At 50.2% G+C, this 22,148-nt stretch overlaps 1 protein-coding gene across 1 annotated transcript; it reads left to right on the top strand.

Moving 5' to 3' along the window:
- GRPEL1 (GrpE like 1, mitochondrial) lies at window positions 7,614–22,148 on the top strand. The gene is made up of 4 exons (XM_005681976.3): window positions 7,614–7,717; window positions 10,917–11,079; window positions 12,968–13,049; window positions 20,564–22,148. Exons 1-4 carry the CDS (start codon window positions 7,656–7,658, stop codon window positions 20,908–20,910), a joined length of 654 nt encoding a protein of 217 aa, XP_005682033.1. The 5' UTR covers window positions 7,614–7,655; the 3' UTR covers window positions 20,911–22,148.

The following is a 22,148-nucleotide window of genomic DNA, read 5'->3' as shown; positions in this document are numbered from 1 at the left end:
AAAAAAAAAAAAAAAAAAAAAAAAAAAAACAACAAAAAAATAGACACAGATAGACACAGAGGAACACACACACACACAGAAAGGACATAGACACAGGTATAGACACAGAGGAACACACACACACACAGAAAAGACACAGTATAACACAGAGGAACACACACACACACAGAAGACACAGACACAGGTATAGACACACACACAGAGGAACACACACACACAGACAAGACGTACACACAGAGATATACACACACACACACACACAGACAAGACATAGACACAGGTGAACACACACAGAGGAACACACACACACACATACAAACAATAAGACATACACCCGGGTATACACATACACAGGTGCACGCACACACGGAGGAACACGCAGACCCCTCGGGAGGGGTGCTCTGAGCGCTGCCCCAGGGTGGAGTGAGCAGCAGAGCCGTCGAGACGGGCATGAGAGAAGCCCGAGGCTCCCCTGTGGCCGGAAGGGACTGGGAGGGTAGTGACAAGATGCCAGAGCAGAGACAGGCAGAGGCCCACGGGAGCCCACAGAGCCGCTGACCCCAGAGGCCCCGCAGCGGGTGGAGAAGCCTGCCGGGAGTGGACCAGCTCTCCCTGGGGTCCCGGCCCACTTGGGCTCCAACTGGCTTTTCTGCCACCTCCGGACACTGGCTCTGTTCCTGCTGACGGGAGAGTCTTCAGCTGTGAGAGCTCCCCTTGGAGAAAGTGCTCGCCAGCGTTCCGCCTGAGGGAGAAGCAGTCCAACCCGCGAAGCCGCTTTAACTTGAGTCCTGGCAGGAACAGGGGCTCCCCAGGTGGCACTAATGCTAAAGAACACGCTGCCAACACAGGAGATGTAAGGGCAGGAGCTGCATCCCTGGGGCAGGAAGACCCCTTGGAGGAGGGCATGGCAGCCACTCCAGTAGCCCTGCCTGGAAAACCCCACGGGCAGAGGAGCCTGGCAGGCTACAGTCCACGGGGTCGCACAGAGTCGGACACAACTGAGCAACTTAGCATGCATGCGCTCATGGACAGGGAAGCAGTGTGGCTGTGAAAGGACTTTAGAAGGCCTTCACGCATTCATCCTCTCACTGACAGGGGCTTGCCCTGAGCGCCAGGGGCAGTCGCGGGCTATTGAGATCCACAGCAGATCCAACAGACCCATTCTGCCCTCACAAACTTATGTGCTGGTCAGGACAGCCCACAAAAGGCGAGACGGATAAACAAGACAGATGCACAGCAGGGTGGACCAGCGGGGGGAGCAAAGCCTGGAAGGAGCACGCTGGCCGTCTGGGACCAGACTTGGGCCAAACGCTGGTTCCACCATGCACTGGCTGAGGACCTCTCTCAGTTTATCGGCCGGTGGGGTGGGAAGAACAGGCAGAGCCTAGAATTCAGCAGTGTTGAATGAGTGGATGGAGAACCCAACCTCACAAGCTGGTGAGAGCACAGCACTGGCTCACAGGAGGTCTGATCAAATTCCTGAGGTGCTGAGGAGAGGGTCTCCCATACCCAGACGGGGTGGAGGGTCACAGAAGATCCCAGATAGAGATGTTGCTGGTATCCTCTGCAGGACTAGAATGTTAAGCTGGGAAAGGATCATGAGAATGAAGACCTCATTTCCCAGACTCCCTTGCAGCTAGGTATGACCATGTGACTCAGGCCAACATGGTGTGAGCTGATATGGTACCTAGAACCTCCTAAGAAGACTCTTGCAGTGCAGTCTTTCCCTTCCCCCACCTCTGCCAGCCTGCTTTTTGGGATGTTGCTGTGAGAACCATGGTGAGGACAAGGGTCACACCCAGGGGAACGCAGAGCTGTGAGCAGGAAGGAGCCGGGGCCCCTGAAGACCTGGGGCCACAGAGCCACCTGGACTTCGGCAGATGGGGAATTAAACTTCTCTGGTTTAAGTTACTGTTGCTTTGGTTCCTAGTCCAGGAGGGTGTAAGGATGAGGGCAGGAGCAGGTGTGCCCACTGCTTCCACGGACCCCACATCCATGTCTGTGTTTTCTGACAGTCAGGCCACCAGTGGTGGGGAAGGAGGTTCTGAGGCACTCTGAGTTCAGCCACAGCTCCAGAGAGCCCCTCTGCCCTTGTGCTCTGCTTGTGGGAAGCCCGGGCTTTTCACAATAACATGAGTGTTTTTGGCCTCATGAAACAGGCAAGAGGTACACTTCACCTCTGCTCATCACAGGGTCACGGCTGTCACCTCAAGATGTCTCCGGCTCCAGCTTTGGATTTCTGATCAATCCAAGTTCAGGGTCAAGAGCTCAAGAGGAGACAAAGAGTGCAGGCGCCCAAGGTCTCAACAGTGACAAGAGAAAAAGGAACAAACGTTCGTAGAGTCAAAGCATGGTTTTCCCAGTAGTCATGTGTGAATAGGAGAGTTTGTACCATAAAGAAGACTGAGCCCTGAAGAACTGATGCTTTTGAACTGTGGTGTTGGAGAAGACTCTTGAGAGTCCCTTGGACTGCAAGGAGATCCAACCAGTCCATCCTAAAGGAAATCAGTCCTGAATATTCATTGGAAGGACAGATGCTGAAGCTGAAACTCCAGTACTTTGGCTACCTCATGCGAAGAACTGACTCATTGGAAAAGACCCTGATGCCTGGAAAGATTGAAGGGAGAAGGAGAAGGGGACGACAGAGGATGAGATGGTTGGATGGCATCACCGACTCAATGGACATGAGCTTGAGCAAACTCCAGTAGATAGTGAAGGACAGAGGACCCTGGCATGTGCAGTCCGTGGGGTCACAGAGCCAGACACAACTTAGCGACTCAAAAACAATATCCTACCACTTGCATTTTCTAACATTTCTGTAATGAGCATCCACTATTTTCATAACGAGAAGCTCTCCCTCCTGCTAACCCTCATGCTTCACACAGCTCTCATTTTTCTTCTAACAGCTGATTCTGTTGATGCACAGAATTCCAATCGCAGTGCGCTGGTGATGAACAATTTAATCAGCCTCAGATTCAAATCCTCTCTCATGTCCACGGGCTTTGTAAGACACTCCTCTCGGGGTTCAGGAGTTTGCCACCACCCCCTCCTTCCCTGTCCGTCAGGCATCTCTGCAGGAGGAGCCGACAGAGCCCACCCTGCACCCAAGCCACACATGGAGGCCGCTGGTTCCAGGGGTTGCCGCCGGCCCTCAGATGCTCTCGACTGTCAGTTGACGTGTTTGTTATTTCCTCATGCAACTGATTTGGCTTTTTTGAAGAAGGTTATTTCAGCCTGAACGTCTGTGGCCCCTTCTGGTAGCATTTTCTCACCAAGAATCTACACTTCAGTTTGGAGCCCATGTGCTCCAGAGGAATGGCAGTGCCATTTGCTGTTGGTTGTCAGGTCCTTCTTCTAGAAAAATCTCTTAACCAGGGAGCCCCTGTCTCCTCCAGCTGGAGGGTTTTTTGGTTTTGGTGGGGAGGGGTGGCTCTCCTGTAGCATTGAAACAAGTGAACAAACAGAAGCGGGCCAAGGATGAGACACTATGATGGAAATCAGAACAAGGTGTACGATTAACCTATTCTGTGTACTGGGAGCCCAAATACAGATAAAGTGGAGAGGGTGGCTGTAATGCCCACCTCCTAGGACAGAGATGTGGCTTAGTGAGCCAGGTGGGGTTTCCATTGTGCCACATCTCACAAGGCCAGGCGCTGGTGTGGGGGCCTGCTTAGAAGGTCCACGCAGTCCAGCTCCTTGAGACAGCAGATCTGAGGCCCTCATGTCCTTGCTGGTGGACAGATGGGGCTGCTCTCTGGTCTGAGGCCACCTTCTCACTAGACCCGCCGCCCCCCATCTTCACACCAGCTGCAGAGATCTGAGTCCTTCTCATGCCTGAAGCATTCTGACTTTGCCTGCAGGAGGAAACTTTCTGCTTTTAAACGGCTCACCAAGATTGAGCCCACCAGATACTCTCTACAAAAGGTCACTGGCTTAGGACTCCAACTACATCTGCAAAGTCCCTTCACAGCAGCACCTAGATTGGTGTTTGACTGAAAAACAAGGGGTGGGTAGCATACCATATATATTCTTTTTAATTTGAGTATTTCAGAGTTGGAGAAAAGATGCAAATCCATGCCCCTGCTGAGAGATAGTAATAATAAAGAGGGTGATGCAGCTGGTGGCAGCAGTCAACACCCTGATGACGGTTCTGGCTTCAGCTGTGATGGTTACGTGGGCTGGGATTGGTTGGGAAAAACAGGCAAAAGCTCTGCCTTTTTCCAAGTGTGTGATGAACCTGGCCCATCTCCTGTATCCCCTTCGTGGCAGGGTGGGCTGGTCCAAGAGGAGACACCTGTGCGGAGCCTGGCACTTGCAGGCACTCAGCTGTCACAAGCATCACACCCATGACCCACGTGCTGTCGTGTCTTCTGCACAACCTTCTCCTGAGGACATTTTCTTTTACATGTGACCCCATCCTTGTTGGGCTTCCCTGATGGCTCAGTTGGTAAAGAACCTGCCCACACTGCAGGAGACCCCGGTTCGATTCCCGGGTCGGGAAGATCCACGAGAGAAGGGCTACGCTAACCACTCCAGTATTCTTGGGCTTCCTTTGTAGCTCAGCTGGCAAAGAATCCGCCTACAAGGCAGGAGACCCCGGTTTGATCCCTGGGTTAGGAAGATCCCCTGGTGAAGGGAAAGGCTACCCACTCCACTATTCTGGCCTGGAGAATTCCGAGGACTGTATAGTCCATGGGGTCACTAAGAGTCGGACACGACTGAGCGACTTTCACTTCTTTCCATCCTTGTTGGGGGGCACCATGGGCTGTTCAGTTTGCTCTTCCTGCACCCCCTGCCCGGGCCACCCACTCCCTTTCCTGGAAATGTGTTCCAAGGACTGACGCAGGAGTCTCCCCATGATGGCAGCTTCACATCCAAGTGCTGATGACTTCCACTGGGGTGAACTTGCAGACCTCAGCAGGCTGTCAAGGCTGCAGTTCCCAATGTGGCCACGAAGTGGCAGCACAGACAGGCCTCCGCTTGGGAAAATCGACCGTTTTGGATGTAGACCCAGCGCATGGCCTCTTGGCTGTCCTGGGCCCGCGTTCAGTGACAGCAGAAACATCACGACTGCCACAGCCATCCAATGTCTGTTTCAAGACACAGAAGCCATCATTGTTGATAGCCATGCTGTACTGTGAGCTCTTTACAGCAGAGTTCCCATCTGATTCCCTCGAGTCCTAAGAAGAGATAGGAAATGAGTATTTGCACCTTTTAATCCTCAAAATAAATTATATAGTCCGAGTTTTACAGGTGAGCGGATCAATGCTGAGAGCAATTACATGATGCTGCACAAGGTCACAGCCAATGAGAAACATGTTTTAAATTTTATTAGCGTATAGCTTTTTGTTTTCTATTGGAGTATAATTGCTTCATAATGCTGTTAGTTTCTGCTGTACAACAAAGTGAACCAGCAGAGTCTACTGATTTACAATGCTGTGTTAGTTTCAGGTAAACAGCAAAGTGATTCAGTTAAATATACACATATATTCACTTTTTCAGATTGCTTTCCCATATAGGTGGTAACGAATATTGAGTAGAGATCCTTGTGCTACACTGTGGGTCCTTGCTGGTTATCTATTTTACATACAGCAGTGTGTGTTAGTTCCAAGCTCCTAATTTATCCTAATTTATCATGAGAAGAGTTGACTCATTGGAAAAGACTCTGATGCTGGGAGGGATTGGGGGCAGGAGAAGGGGACGACCGACGATGAGATGGCTGGATGGCATCACGGACTCGATGGACGTGAGTCTGAGTGAACTCCGTCCGGGAGATGGTGATGGACAGGGAGGCCTGGTGTGCTGCGATTCATGGGGTCGCAAAGAGTCAGACACGACTGAGCAACTGAACTGAACTGAACTGAATTTATCCTTTCCCCATGATGTGTTTTTAACTTTACTACAGAAAACTCCACAGAGAAGAAAATGGTCATAACTCCCACACTTTATCATCCAGCTACCAAAATTATCAACATTTTGCCTCGTTTCTTCCATCCTCATTTTTGTTTTTTTTTTTAGCGTGCATAACCATAAAGCAAATTCCAAATTCTGCAGCAATTTCAATACTTCCATTGGCATCGCAGAACAACTACGGTATTTTAATCTAAACAATAGGCCACCTCTCCCTAACAAAAATATCAATAACTCCTGTCATCTAACAGTTTATATTTGACTTTCCCCTTTATCTTACAAATGTCTTTTTTCACAGTTGGTTTGTTCGATCATGATTCAAATAAAGGTCCACACAGTCCATCTTTTATGTGCTCTAATTCTCAAACAGTGTTACTTCCTTTTTCCCTCTAGACCCCTAACCGGGGTCATTTGCCCAACAGAACGTCTTACGTTCTGGATTTGACTTTTTGCCTCCTTCTGCGAGTGGCCCAGGGCCTGACATTCAACGTGATGAGTGCTCTCAATGGAAGCAAAGCAGGAGAACAGAGGTTTGGTCCTCACAGATGGGACACGCAGGCAGCACTCCGTTGGGGACACCATGGGCTCTGCGATTCGGGCAGAGAGGACAGCAGCTGCGACACCCAGGTACAAGGAGCACCTGGGCTCCTTCGCGGCACGAGACACAGTAGCACTGGCATTTGTTAAGAGTAACGAAAACATTCGGATTTTATGAGCTTTGGTTGTGTCCCCAGAAGTCGTCTTCGATGCTGTTCTTGGTATGCTTTGGTGTCTTACTCTGAGAAAATTGGGCTTCCCTTGTAGCTCAGTCGGTAAAGAATCTGCCTGCCGTGCAGGAGACCCCGGTTTGATCCCTGGGTAGGGAAAGATCCCCTGGAAAAAGAGATGGCAACCCACTCCAGTATCCTTGTCTGGAGAATCTCATGGACACAGGAGCCTGGTGAGCTGCAGTCCATGGGGTCGAAAAGAGCCCGGCACGACCGAGCGACTAACACTGAGAAAACTGAAGGTGGAAGGCGTGCAAACGAAACACACCACCTAAGTCTCCTCACCCAGGCCCGACGCCTCCGCGCTGGACCACACAGGCTTCCCGGGTTTGCCTTAACAAAACCCACAGTACCGACGGAGGCCCCCTCCGGCCACCAGTCCGCCCTCCTGCGCCGCGAAGTCGCCGGCAGGACGGGCGGTGACCGCCTAACGCTGTTTTAACCGACTTTCTTGGAGCCCTGCGGTCGCCCGTCCACGAGCTTTCGTCCTTGACCTATTTGCCTTTAGCCTACACTGAGCACCCAGAGTCTGGCTCGGTCCCAGCAGCTCGGGCTGTGAGGGAGAAAAGGCAAAAGCCCTGGCGTCTCGCCACCTCCCAGAGCAAAGAGCGCCCCGAAACTTGAGGTGCCCGTACACGAAGGGAGGGCCTCACTGGAAACCGCGCTCGAGAGTCTCCTCGCCCCCTCAGTCCGCACTTCCGGCGCCCTCTCCATGCTCTCTGTCTATTGGTTCTTCCCTTGACCACGCCCCTCCACGGAGGGGTCTGTTTCCTTCACCTTTCACCTCAGCTTCACTTTCTGGGGCTTCTCAAGGCCTCAAACCCCGCCCACCGTCCAGGCCGGCAATTATTGGTGAATATGGCCTGTCCATCAGTGGAAAAACGGTGGTTTATTGGCTGAGGGGAAGCAATTGGGCGGGAGAAGCAAGAATAGAGTCTCGCGCATGCCCGGTGAGCGCACGCAGTGCCGGCAGCAGTCATGGCGGCCCGGTGTGTGCGGCTGGCTCGGCGTAGCCTCCCGGCTTTCGCGTTGTCTCTCAGGTAAGGGGCGCCGATGGCCAGGCTTAGGAGGGGCGCGCTGTCCCCGCTGGCTCAGACGCGAGCCCTGCCCGGCTCCGGCCTGGCCGTCGTGGGGGGTCTTCCAGACGCTGGGCGAGGGCTCCGCTGGTTTCTCCTGTGGGGCCTGCCCGGCCGCCTCTCTGTCCGTGCTGCCCGCGGGGCGGACGGGACGGCGCCCCGCGCGAGGCGTCGGTGGCGAGCGGGCTCCTTCCGCCCTGCCAGAGCTTCCTCCCCCTCCGCGTGCTGCGGAGTCCCCTACCTAACCCACCGTGGGGGAGAGCCGTTGACTTAGAGCAGTGACGCCGCGGCGGAGGTCACGAGGCCCTGCCCTCTCCTTGGCTTTCCTTTGCCTTTTTTTTTTTTTTTTTTTGCGGTTTCTGTCGTTTCAAAGTCCGGCCTCCTAACTTAGTTTAGTCGGTGCTTAGCGGACTGATGCTGAAGCTGAAACTCCCAGTAATTTGGCCATCTGATGCGAAGAACTGACTCATTGGAAAAGACCCTGATGCTGGGAAAGATTGAAGGCGGGAAGAGAAGGGGAGGACAGGATGAGATGATTGGATGGCATCACCGACTCAGTGGACATGAGTTTGAGTCAACTCCGGGAGTTGGAGATGGACAGGGAGGCCTGGCTTGCTGCAGCCCATGGGATCGCAGAGTCGGACATGACTGAGCGAGTGAACTGAACTAGCACCTTCCACGTTGGGGGGAGCTTCGGAGAACCAGGTTATCTGTTAAGAGAAGCTGCTCTGGGCCGAACATGGGAGTAGAAGCTGCGCGGAGAGGGAGCCGGACTTTGCCCCCAAGGAGCTTTATTTAGTGATGGTGAGACGGTAAACGGGTCGGTAAAAGGGGACGAGGACAGGGCGAGGGGATGAAGCTGCGATTCTAGCCTGATCCATTGTATAGACAGCGTGGGAACAAACCCGCCTGGGGAGTCTTGAGTGAGTACAGGCGGTTGGCTCAATTTGCGATTTTTGTAACTGGCATTGATTGCCTGGACGTGTGTGCGTGATCCGTCGTGTCCAACTCTTTGCAATCATTTGGATTGTAGCCAGCCAAGCTCCTGTGTCCTTGGGGATTTTCCAGACAGGAATACTGGAGTGGGTTGTTAAGCCCTTCTCCAGGGGATATGCCTGACCCAGAGATTGAACCCGGTTCTCTTATGTCTCCTGCATTGGCAGCTGGGTTATTCACCACTGGTGCCACCTGGGAAATCCAGTTGATTGCCAAGACTGGGTGCATTTCTGCCTCTAGGAACAGGTTTTGTGTAAGGAGGCTCAAGTAGGGGAGAGGGCAAATTGAATTGTGTGTGGAGCTCTCAGAGCCTCCCTGCAAACCCAGACTGGCTGCTGCAGGAGGGGCTCTGCTGAGTGGAGCAGATGTGAAAGGCTGTGACTGTTTACACCCAGACGCCAGGACACCTGGAAACTAGGGCAGGTCACAGCAGCGCACTCCGTCGTTAGATGGTTAGTTTTTCAATTGCAGAAGTAGAAGCGGCAGCATGAAGGCCACTGGTCTTCACCCCCAGGTGATTGTTCAGGTGCTCAGTCGTGTCTGGCTCTTAGCAACCCCATGCGCTGGAGCCTGCCAGGCTTCCTTGCTATCACTGTCTCCCAGAGTTCGCTCAAACTCACGTCCATTGAGTCGGCGATGCCATCCAACCCTCTTTTCCTCTGTCGTCCCCTTCTCCTCCTGCTCTCCATCTTTCCCAACATCAGGGTCTTTTCCAGTGAGTCAGCTCTTCACATAAGGTGGCCAAAGTATTGGTAACAGACTAGTGTATCCTTTTATTCTCCTCAAAATAGGATTTCTGGTTTGTGTTTATAAAACTGGGGTCATGTTTTGTGTATTTCTCTAAGTTGCATTTCTTCCTGCACAGTACCCCCATGGTGTAGGCCAAAAGATGGCAGTTTAACACCGCCATCTATTTGATGGCTGCTCAGTATTCCAGACAGTGGAAGCAATAATTTGTTCACAAATTTGTTCAACAATTTGTCCTTCTGAGCAGTGTTCTGTTTCAAGCTTTTCATCCTGGAAAACATCTGTATGTGCTGCCTTAAACGCCCTTGTACACACACATGTTCTGTGTGTCCTTAGCTTTTCTGTTCGTTGAGGCAGCTTGCTTTAATCTGGGAAGGAAATTGAATATAGTTTATTTTCAGATTGGGCTGTGGCATACTTTAGAGCCCCACTGGACCTGGTGAACAGATCCGTATTATTCATTAATGGCACTGTGGCCTTGGGCTTATTACTTAACCTTTTCCACATGGGGATCAGATTGGGTAATATCCCAAGTCACTTCCAGCATTAGTTTTTAGAGCTTTTTGTGTACATACCACCCCTGTGCTTTCCTGCCTCCATGCCTTTGTTCACGCCCTTCCTGAAGTGGATTTGTCTTGTCTATTCCTGCCTCTGTATGTGAACTCTTGCCTGTTCTTCAAAGTCCATCTGCCCAAATCCTTTCCCAGACTTCCATGTCTCCAAAGCTAGAAATATTCTACTCTGAGCCTCCCAAAGCACTTGGTTCCTCTTTTATCACTTTCAAACCCAAGTTACAGTCTGTGAATATAGATAACTTTTTGCATGACTTTGGCCACCTGATGTGAAGAGCTGACTCATTTGAAAAGACCCTGATGCTGGGAAAGATTGAGGGCAGGAGAAGGGGACAACAGAGGATGAGGTGGTTGGATGGCATCACCGACTAAGTGGACATGGGTTTGGGTAGACTCCGGGAGTTGGTGATGGACAGGGAGGCCTGGCGTGCTGCGGTTCATGGGGTCGCAAGGAGTTGGACGCGACTGAACTGAAGTATCCTGTGGGCAAGATGTCTGCCCACGAGGCTTTGTAATGGACAGCAGCACTGGACCTCACCTCCAGTAGTGACTCTTTCTTGGCAGGGTCTGGATGATCAGGAGTTCCTGAGAGTGAGGAGAAGGGGAGATTAGTGCTGTAGCCTTGGTACACGGACATTTTAGTTTAGGCGTGTATTGCAGAAGACTCTACATAAACAAATAGCTTCCATACGTCATATGCAATTGGCCTTTATTGTATCTAAGACAAATCCTTTCTCGCCCACGTAGCAAGTAGTTTTAAATCACCTTTGATTTCTGAAGTTGTCCATCTGACTTTAACAAGAAGAAGAATCATGATCGTAATTTCTGTCGTGTGGGCTTGCCTTCAGGTCTTCTCCGCGGCTGCTCTGCACAGCTGCAAAACAGAAGAACAACGGCCAGAACTTGGAAGAGGACGCGGGTCAGAATGAACAGAAGACAGATCTTCCCTCCATGGAGAAGACGCTCATGGAAGAGAAGGTCAAGCTGGAAGAGCAGCTGAAGGAGACCATGGTAAGGCTGTGGGCTCTTGTGAGGAGCATGGTCTGTGGAACTCCAGGTCCGTCTTCTGGGGATTTGAAGATGGCCTCCCTGACAACAGAGGCGGAAGCCAGACAAATTCTGTCCCTGTTGGGTTCTACAGCAAGTTACTGCTGAAGGAGGGATAGCACTCAAATCCGCTGTGACTCTGGTTGTCATGAGAATTATCTTCATGTGCTACATAGATTATATTGAATTAAGACTGAAAATGGTCTTTACAAGTGAGGAATATTCAGTAAGGCCCTTGAGCCTGGGTCTTTGGGAGGATGAAGGTAGGAGCCAGAGGTAAAGTCACGTGGTGCTCTCCTAGGAATGTTGGAGTTTTTTGAACTAATTAGTAATACAGATTATGACCTCATGTGGAAAAGCGTTGTTGTTCAGTTGCTCAGTCGTGTCTGACTCTGCGACCCCAGGGACTGCAGCACTCCAGGCCTCCCTGTCCCTCACCATCTCCTGGAGTGTGCCCAGATTCATGTCCCCCAAGTCGGTGATGCCATCCGGCCATTTCATCCTCTGTCTTCACCATCTTCTCCTGCCTTCAGTCTGTCCCAGCATTGGGGGTCTTTTCCAGTGAGTCAGTTCTCCGCATCAGATGGCCAAAGTACTGGAGCTTCAGCATCAGTCCTTCCAATGCATATTCAGGACTAATTTCCTTCAGGATGGGCTGGTTGGATCTCCTTGCTGTCAGAGGCACTCCCAAGAGTTCTCCAGCTGCAGATCAGTAGTATCAGTTGCTTGGCACTCAACTGTTTTTATGGTCCAGCTCTCACATCCAAATGTGACTACTGAAAAAACCATATCTTTGACTAGATGGACCTTTCTCAGCAAAATAATGTCCCTGCTTTTTAATAAGCTGCTTAGGTTGGACATAGCTTTATTTCCAAGGAGTAAGCGTCTTTTAACTTCATGGCTGCAGTCACCATCTGCAGTGATTTTGGAGCCCAAGGCAATAGTGTGTCACTGTTTCTATCGTATCCCCATCTATTTGCCGTGAAGCACTGTGCTAGGGCTTTGCTCACCCCCTTGTTTATATGAATCCTCACAACAGCCCTGTGAGTCGGCCGTTAATACCCCTGTTTACAGATGAGGAAACTGAGGCCCAGGACTGTTTGGTAAACTTTCCAAGGTCACTTTGCTACCCAGTGGCAGGGCCACGGTCTGAGCCTGTGAGACCTTGCTCTTAACCATGGCTCTGGAACCCCCAGAAAGCTGAAGGCAATAACCTAGTGCCCATGAAAAATAGAAATGCCAGGAGATGGGTACGATTATAGGAAGAGTTGGTGCAAAATGAGGAAGATACAAGAATTCAAATGATTGTTACACAATAAATGTTCCAACTGAACCATATCTGGGCAATATTAAAAATACCAAAGGTTCATTCCTGAGGTTTCTCCTCTTTGGGGTAGAGGCCAAAACTGTCCACTCAGGGTTGTTGTTCTCCTGACCCTCTCCTTGGGGTGTGAGAACCAAGCCAGGTCAGCCCTTACCCTGGGTTCTAGGGTTCCCTTGAGCTAGAGATTCTGCAGAGGAATGAATGGTCCTTCTTTGCGAGGAACCATCAGAACCAGCGGAAACTGGCAGCTTTTCTGTCCTTTGCTCAGCTGTACACAGAGTGAGAATGGCCTTGGGGGCTTGTGAATATGTGACGCCTGGCCATCTTATTCCCCACATAGTGGAGCTAGTGGCACTGGTTAATTTACTTCTGTTTATTCCACAGCAGCTGTTTGTAATCCAGTCTCCAAAGTACTCATAGCTGCTGTTTGTATTTTAACTTGCAGTTTATTATATCACATTTGTTTTCTGATTAATTTGTTCCAGATTTATTTTGTGTGAATTTGTCTTCCCTTTTTTTTTTTTTAAGGAAAAATATAAGCGAGCTCTAGCAGATACTGAGAACTTGCGACAGAGGAGCCAAAAATTGGTGGAGGAGGCCAAACTATATGGTAACTTTAAACACTGTGTGATACTGATCCTGGGGAACATGGACAGTGGCGGGTGTGGCCCTAGGCAGCCTGATGGCTCAGGTGGGGAGGTGGGGCGGCTGCTGGCTGCATTCCGTCCAGCTGTTGAGATGAGTCAGCTGTTGCCTAGAAGGAGCAGAGCTGGCTGGTAACGCATGCTCGTAGTGGCGAGTGTGATTCTTTCGATAGAGTATCCTTTGCTCTTCTGCGCAAGGACCTCAGTGTGAGCCTGCAGGTACTAGCAGAGGTGCCCTAAGAGGCTCGGGTCCTCAGCTGGAGCAGCCCTAACGCTGGTCTCACTTAAGACCTTGTCCGTCGCTGTCTGTCTGTGTTGACACCGTTGGATCCTTCTGTCATCATGCTTCCCATCTTACAGTTGAGGTCACTGAGGCTGAAATGATTTGCTTCTATAATGGCGCTGGCGCCAAGGCCTGTCTCCAACCCCATATATGTTGTGTTGATCATCCGGAAGACCATCTGAATGCTTAGGGGACAGAGTTTTCAGTCCCCCTGTTCTGGATGCAGAACTGATAAGAGGTTAAACCCTCTGCCCAAGGACAGACCTTGGTGCTTGCGGTGGAAGCAAAGATCTAAGTTCAGAGAACAGAGAACAAACCTCTCTTTTTTTTTAATTTTATTGAAGTATATAGTTGGTTTATGATGTGTTAATTTCTGCTGTGCAGCAAGTGACTCCGTTACACATCCCTTGATACTCTCCTCCATTATTGTCTTATCATAGGATAATTGACTGTGATTCCCCGTGCTGCGCAGTGTAACCTGTTGTTCAGTTTGTGTGTAATAGCTTGCACACGCTCATCTCCCGTGGAAGATGTCACGGGTAACTTGGTAGTGTGCATGCTCAGTCACTCAGGCGTGTCCAGCTCTGTGACCCCATGGACTGTAGCTCCCCAGACCCCTCTGTCCATGGGCGTCCTGGCAAGAATACTGGAGTGGGGTGCCATTTCCTCCTCCAGAGAGTCTTGCCAACCCGTGGATGGAGCCCAAGATTCCTGTGTCTCCTGCATTGGCTGGCAGGTTCTTTACCACTGAGCCACCTGGGAAACCCTGGTAATTTGATCGTGATCACATTAAATCTGTAGATTGCTTTGAGTAGTATGGCCATTTTAACAATGTTAATTCTTCCAAGGAGAGTATGGAATATCTTCCCATTTCTTTGAATCATTTTCAGTTTCCTTCACTAATGGTTTATGGTTCTCAGCATATAAGTCTTTGACCTCCTTTCAGGTTTATTCCTAAGTTTTTTATTATTTGATGTGATTTTAAAAGATATTACTCTTTACATTCTCTTTCTGATATTTCATTGTTAGTGTAAAAAAATTCAGCCAATTTCTGTATATTAGTCTTATATCCTGATATCTTGCTGAGTTCATTCATTTATTCTAGTAGTTTTTGTGTGGAATCTCAGGGCTTTCAATAAGTAGTTTATCGTGTCATCTGTATATACTGACAATTTTACATCTTCTTGTGGCTGAGACTCCCAGTACTATGTTGAATAAAGTGACAAGAGTGGGCATCCTTATGTCATAAGAGTTTTCATTGTGAGTGGATGTTGGATCAGATGCTTTTTCTTCATCCTTTGAGATGAGCATGGGGTTTTTGTCTTTTCTCTTGCTGACGTGCTGTTTCTCACTGATTGATTTGCATGTGTTGAACTGTTGTTATGATCCTGAGATGAGTCCATCTTGGTCGCGGTGTATGATCTTTTTTCTGTGTTAATTTCCACTCGCTAATATTTTGTTGAGAATTTTTGAATCTATATTCATCAAGGATATTGGCCTGTAATTTTTTTTTTTTAGTAGTGTCTGTCTTTGGTTTTGGTATCAGGATAATGGTGGCTTAATAGAATGTCTTTGGGAGTATTCCTTCCTCTTCATTCTTTTGAAAGAGTTTCAGAAGAATCGGTAGGAGTTCTTTCTATGTTTGATAGAATTCACCTGTGTAGCCATGTGGTCCTGGACTTTTGTTTGTAGGCAGTTTCTTTAATGACAGGTTCTGTTTCACGTCTAGTTCCCAGTTTGTTGGAATCACGCATGTCTTGATTCCGTTTTGGCGGGCTGTGAATTTGTAGGAACTTGCTTTTGTCTTGTAGACTGTCAGGTTTGTTGGGATATAATTACTTGTTCATAATCTCTTAATGGTTTGTATTTCTGTGGCATCAGTTGTGATTTCTCTTTCATTTCTTATTTTCTTTATTTGGATCCTCTCCCTTTTCTTGGTGAGCCAGTTTTGTTTTGTTTTGTTTTTTGCTTTTTTTAATGTCTAGTTTCTCTCTGATCTTCGTTTCCTCGCTTCTGTTGATTTCAGGTTTTGTTTGTTCTTATTCTTCTAATTCTTTCAGGTGGTAGGTTAGGTTGTTCTGAGATTTTTCTTGCTTCTTAAAGAAGTCCTATATCACCGTGAACTTCCCTCTAAAACTGCTTTAGCTGCATGGTGTAGGCTGTGTATCGTTGTGTTTTCATCATCATTTGTCCCTAGGTAGTTTTTAATTTCTGCTTTGATTTCATTGTTGACCCATTGGTATTTTAGTAGCATGTTGTTTAATTCCATATAGTTGGGTTTTTTGTTTTCTTTTGTTTTCATTTGTTTTTCTGTAGTTGATATCTAGGTTCATGCAGCTCTAGTCAGAAAGATGCTGGAAATAATTTCTGTTCTGTTAGATTTGTCGAGGCTTGTTTTGTGCCCCAGTGTGTGGTGAGTCCTAGGAAAGGCCCTGTGTGCACTTGAACGTGTACTCTGTATTTTTGGATGGGATGGCGTGAGCACATCAGGTAAGTCTGGCTGCTCTGCCGCATCATTTTGGGTCTCTGTTGCATTCCTGACTTTCTGTGTAGCTCTGTCCAGTGACGCGAGGGGGCAGTAAACTCTCCTGCTGTTGTATTCCCATGAAGTGTCTCCCTTTATGTCTGTTAGCGTTTGTTTTATGCACTTTGGGTGCTCTTGTGTTGGGTGCATATATGTTGAGGAATATAACATCTTCTTGTATTGATTTTTAATATATAGTGTTTTTCTTTCTGTGTTTATAGCTTCTGTTTTACTGTCTGTTTTGTCTGATGAATATCGTGACCCCCCCCACTTTCTTATTTACCTTTGCATGAAATATCTTTGTTTCTGTCCCCTCAACTTTCAACCTGTGTGTGTTCTTTGGTTAAAGTAGGTCTCTGGTAGACTGCGTATTGTAGTTTGATGTATTTTTGTTTTTTGTCTTGTGCTTGTTGCCTTTTTGGATTTTGTAAATCCGGTGTGTGTTGTTGATTTGTGGTTACCCTGTTTTTCAAGTATATTCAGTTCAGTCACTCAGTCGTGTCCGACTGTTTGCGCCCCCATGAACCGCAGCACGCCAGGCCTCCCTGTCCATCACCAACTCCTGGAGTCCACCCAGACCCATGTCTATCGAGTCGATGATGCCATCCAACCATCTCATCCTCTGTTGTCCCCTTCTCCTCCTGCCCTCAATCTTTCCCAGCATCAGGATCTTTTCAAATGAGTCAGCTCTTTGCATCAGGTGGCCAAAGTATTGGAGTTTCAGCTTCAACATCAGTCCTTCCAGTGAACACCCAGGACTGATCTCCTTTAGGATGGACTGGTTGGATCTCCTTGCAGTCCAAGGGACTCTCAAGAGTCTTCTCCAACACCACAGTTCAAAAGCATCGATTCTTCGGTGCTCAGCTTTCTTTATAGTATGTTAATCTCTTTCTGTATCTGCTTGCTTTAGACTGGTGGTCATATAGGCTCAAACGTATTCTAGGGGTAAAAAAGTCAGCGTTTTCTTACTCCTTTCCCACACTTGATGATTTTGATGTTGTCTTTTACATCTTTCGTGTTTTCCCATCAGGTGTTCATTGTGGTGTCATTGATTTCACATAATTTTTTTTTTTTTTTAATCTTTGTACTGGCTTTAAGTGATTCACTTTACAGCTGGGTTTTCTCTTGCCTATAGCTTCTTCTTTTCTACTTAGAGAAGACTTTTTAATGTTTCTTTTAGGATAGGTTTAGTATTGCTGTGTTAAAAGTACAAATAGTTTCTGCTTGTCTGAACAGTTCTTTGTCTCCTTGTGAATGGTAGCCTTGCTGGGTAGAGTGCCCAGGTTGCAGACTTCCCCCTTCAGGCCTTTGGCCGCCTCCCTCCTGGCGTGCAGTGTCTCTGTGGGAATACCGCTGACAGCGTATGGGATCCCTACAGCTCACTCCCTTTCTTGTGCTGTCTGTAGAATCCGCTCTTTAACTGTTCCATTTTAATTGGTTTTTTTTTTCCATGTGGACCATTTTTAAAGTCTTTGCTAAATTTGTTACAGTATTGTTTCTGCTTTGTGTTTTGACTTGAAGACGTGGGGTTTTAGCTCCCTGATCAGGGATTGAACCCGCGCCTGCTGCATTATGAGGCACAGTTTTAACTCCCTGGACTACCAGGTGCCCAGCGTGATGCACGCAAATACATTTGCATCCCCCGCTTTCTTTTCTGCTAGGATCCCTGTCATGTGTACATTGGCACATTATCCCATAGGGCTCTTACATTGCTTTCATATTGTTCCATTTGGCTTTCTTGTCTGCTGCTCTGATTGGGTGATTTTCATTTTTCGCCTTCCAGATTTCTTATTTGTTAGGAAAAACAATTACCTACCATGGTAGTGGAGGGCTTTTTTTTCTGTGTGTGGGAGCCTCCCTGTGTAGTAGCCCGAGTGGGTCTAACATTTTTGGTGCGAGGCCTGCTTTTATAGTATAGGTGCTGCTGGGTGTCCTGGCCACTGTCCCATCGATGGGGGGAAGGGTGTGATTGGTTGAGCAGGGCCTCCCCTCTGGTTGTCACAGCCCTGTCAGGGGAAGGGTCTGCTCCCTCCTGGTCAGAGTGGACACCCCCCAGATCTGTTTCTGAGCTGCAGAGTGAGGCAGGCGGGAGTGAGCACTCCGTCTGGGAGGGGAGCCACTGAACATCCCTCCACTGCAGCTGGCCACCAGGGAGCGTGCTGCGTGGTGGCCCCTGTTGTGCGTGCTTAATCGTGCCCGACTGCGGCCCTGTGGACTGACTGCAGCCCACCAGGTCCCTCTGTCCATGGGATTCTCCAGGCAGGAATACTGGAGTGGGGTGCCATGCCCTCCTCCAGGGGATCTTCCTGACACAGGGATGGAACCTGCGTCTGCTGCATTGGCAGGTGGGTTCTTTACCGCTGAGCCACCAGGAAGCCCTCCCACTGCCCAGGCTCACAGGGTGTGCTGTCGCCCACTGCCCCCAGCCCCACCTCCACCGTGGGAGTGCAGGCAGGCAGCCCTGGCATGCCCCACGCCATGTTCCCAGAGCTGCCAACGCAGACCTCTTGGAGCCCAGACCCAGCCTTGCTTTTGTGGGCACGCCCACCAAACCCACAGATTCAGGCCTTAGTCGGCCGGGACCGTCCCAGCCACGGGAGCACCAGTCCCGTTGGATGTCCCCCAGATGCTGCTGAGCTTACAGGGTAGGCGATAGTAGCGTGGATTGCAGAGCCACGTCTGCGTGGGGGTGAGCGGCCGGCGCTGGCGGGCTTCCAGGGCTCTGAGAAGCCGTGCTCAGCAGGAGGCTGCTGGGGCAGGCCCACCTTCCTCCACGGGCCTCTGACCATGGCGCCTCACTGCTTCTGCAGACGCGTTTCGCTCTCGGATGCCGTCACCTCCACTCCTGTTTTTCTTTCCTCTTCTTTGGTCGTCCCCTGCACTAGCTGTGGGCCTGCTGCCCCCTAAATGCCCGCATTCTTCAGGCCTCCCCTCCTCCCTTCACCACCCCCCACTGACTTGCCCTCCGACAGGGCTGAGTGGTGTCCACACACAGGTGAGCTGTCAGTTCAGATGTTTCTTCCCCATTCTAGTCCTGGCTGTCTACCTGGATGTCTCAGAGGTATTTTAAACTGAATTCTCCCCTTCCCTTTCCTTCCTCGTTTGAGTAAATGATACTGTCGCCCACGCAGGTGTTCAGGTCAGGCATCTGAAACTGGGCTCTCCCTCCACGCCCACTCCCCTCCCGCCCTGGGGGTGGGGGCGGCTGGACTCCGCTGACTGCCCTCCTCCACGTCCTCCACTCTGTCCAGGCCAGCTTCAGCCCCTTGGTTCTGCTCCACACCCTTGGCAGAGTGGCCTCAGCTCCCCTCCAGTCCACCACCCTGCCCGGAGCTGTCAGCTTCTCTGGGTTTGTGTCTACTTGGTGGACTGGCGCCCTGGGCTCCTGCAATGCTTGGCTCACTCCTGACTCAGGCCACACTGCAGGCTAAGTAAGCCATGTCCCTGAGGTTAATCGTCCTCAGCACTCAGGAGGGCTCCGTCCTGGAAGTATAATTGGTAATTGTATGTCTCACTGTGGCGATCGTGCGCTGCATGTCTCAGACCAAGACTCCACGTGGGCAGACACTTCCCCAGCAGCTCCCACAAGGGGTTAGTCCTTACTAGATGCTCACATTTTTATTGGATGAGTAGACTTTTAAATTTCATTTTCCAGCAACTGGGTGAAAATACTCTAAAACAAGGGAAGCCGTAAACAAGCGTTGCCTCCTTCAAAGCGTAGAGCCTTTGAAACTTGAGAAGATGAGAGCGGGTTTTGTTGGAGCCTCCTTGCTGCACCGCGGGGGAGGGGGACAGCCGGCCCAGGGCGCGCCTCTTGTCAGCCCTAGCTTCCTGCATTCAGCATCTGAAGGGTTGTCTTGAAACCACGGACATTTGCATTTATATGAAATTTTTAACTGTTATTTCTTCAGTTAGATCAAGGCTTGTGTCCTGGTAGCTTTGACCTCGTGGTGCCGAGTAATGGCTGATGTTTATGGAGCACTTAGTGCTCTAGGCGCCGTCAGGTGCGTGGCTTCCTGTCCTCATAAGCTCACTGTGTGTCAGCTACTGTTGGCCCTGCGCTGTAACCAAAGCAGCTTCAACCCAGAGGGCTTCTGCACAGTCACAGGGCTGTCTGTGACAGCCGGGGGTGTGGCTCCAGGCCCTGTGCTCGGCAGCTGAGATGGGACTGACGTGCTCGGGAGTCTGTGACGTGCTCGGGAGTCTGTGTGTCCTCTTGGTCTTGCTGGACTGGGAGTTTCCAGTCTGGCTCTGCCGGTTTTCAGCTCCCTGTCTTTACACCTCATTGGCTTTTGTCTAAACCTCAGGAACGTTTTTTTGTTTAATCCAACCCATTGAAACTCTAGCACAAAGTAGTGATTTGAAAAAAGGTGACAGACGGACTTCCCAGGTGGCTCAGTGGTAAGGAATCCACCTGCGGTTGCAGGAGATGCGGGTTCAGTCCCCGGGTTGAGAGGATCCCCTAGATGAAGGGAATGGCAGCCCACTCCAGTATTCTTGTCTGGAGACTCCCACGGACAGAGGAGCCTGGTGGGCTGCAGTTCACAGGGTCACAATAGTGGGACACGACAGTGACTGAGCACGCACGCGTCACACAAGGAGGGCTCGTCATTTTGAGTTGCCTGTGCAGTTGGATGCAGAATGCAGTGACGTTCTCCCTTACCTTGGTGCAGGCATCCAGGGCTTCTGCAAGGACTTGCTGGAGGTGGCAGACATCTTGGAGAAGGCCACACAGTGTGTCCCGAAGGAAGAGATTCGGGACGACAACCCGCACCTGAAGAACCTCTACGAGGGGCTCGTGATGACCGAAGTCCAGATCCAGAAGGTGTTCACGAAGCACGGCCTGCTCCGGCTGAACCCCCTGGGCGCCAAGTTCGACCCGTACGAGCACGAGGCGCTGTTCCACACGCCAGTCGAGGGGAAGGAGCCGGGCACGGTGGCTCTGGTTAACAAAGTGGGCTACAAGCTGCACGGGCGCACCCTGAGGCCCGCCCTGGTGGGGGTGGTGAAGGAGGCTTAGCAGCCCGTGGGTTGCAGCGGCCCGTGGGTTGCAGTGCTTTGTCGTAATCACTCGCTGACTCTTCCAGGGCAGGTTCGTCTTTTCTCACCTATGAATACTCTTGACCTTTTCCTAAACCTTGCTGCAAGGCCCCTGCAGAAAAGCGAGCCAGTTGCACAGCTCCGTTAACAAACTGGAATACAGGAGTCGGTCCCTTGATTTCTAACACGTTCCACGTGCTTATGGAACAGGCTGATGGGACACTGCTGGACTCTGGGGTATCACAAAAAACACTGTGTCTGCTCAGACTCTGGCGACGTCAGAGTGTTTGGAGTAAATAAAAGGCCTTCAGGAACCCCGTCTGCTGGCTGGCCCTGCCGGCTGCTCTGCACCCCGTGCGTCTCACTGTAGCCTGCGAGCTCCTGGGATGCTTGGCTCCCACTCAGGCAGTGGAGGGGATTGCTGAGGAAGGTTTATGACGCCCTTGGTGACAAACGTGATTTGAGTTCCTTTATAATCAGTAACTACCTGCCTGCCCAGAACGATCACACCTACTTTGCCCGTTACCAAAGGTGACGGAATCAGTTGCTGTTTTCCTGTTTCGTTCACCTCTGGAAATGTTGAAATCTATACCCAGCTAGTGACCAGTGACCTAAAGGTGTTTCCCCTAGTAAGATGGACTTTCCTAGAGAAACCTGAGGATGTGCTTGCTATATTTTAAATGTTACATTTTATTTAAGAGGATTAAAGCCCTGATATTATTTTCCTACGTTCTGGTAGCTGTTCTGTGTGCTTTGATGGCGGAGATCCTCATGTTAAGGACAGCATGACGAAGGCTTCTGGGTCTCTGCTCAGACCCTGCATCTGTGTGCCTGATGCCCAGACGTGTTGGCTTGTGTCCCGGAAGGGCAAGAGGCTTCCTCCAGGGCTCCCCCTGGCTGGCGGCTGGCAACTGGTTCCGGGGGCAGGCCTGGGTCCACCCGCGACCGTGAGGGGACTGCGGACACTCAGGAGCAGCACCAGCAGAGACACGGGCCCGGCAGATGCTGCCCCTGTGACTCCTTAGGACCCTCCTCTCCTCACGCTAAGGGAAAAGCAATGATGGAGCCAGAGAAAAAGTAACCTCCCACAGTCTTTGCTTCTGAGGGGTACTTCAGGGACTGAAGATCAGTACAATTACATCTATTTACTGCATAAAAATCAGGGGCACACAGTTTGAAAGGTATAGGTATTAACCCATCATTAAAATTACAAAAAAA

This window comes from Capra hircus, chromosome 6 (genome assembly GCF_001704415.2).
Source record: "Capra hircus breed San Clemente chromosome 6, ASM170441v1, whole genome shotgun sequence".
Classification (NCBI taxonomy): domain Eukaryota; kingdom Metazoa; phylum Chordata; class Mammalia; order Artiodactyla; family Bovidae; genus Capra; species Capra hircus.
This window is presented reverse-complemented; position numbering and strand designations above follow the sequence as displayed.

Excerpts from the sequence above, each read along its gene's own strand:
- GRPEL1 (XM_005681976.3), top strand. The coding sequence starts at position 7,656 with ATGGCGGCCCGGTGTGTGCGGCTGGCTCGGCGTAGCCTCCCGGCTTTC. Across the intron at positions 11,080-12,967 it reads AGCAGCTGAAGGAGACCATG|GAAAAATATAAGCGAGCTCT; the intron begins GTAAGGCTGTGG and ends TTTTTTTTTAAG. Across the intron at positions 13,050-20,563 it reads GGAGGAGGCCAAACTATATG|GCATCCAGGGCTTCTGCAAG; the intron begins GTAACTTTAAAC and ends ACCTTGGTGCAG.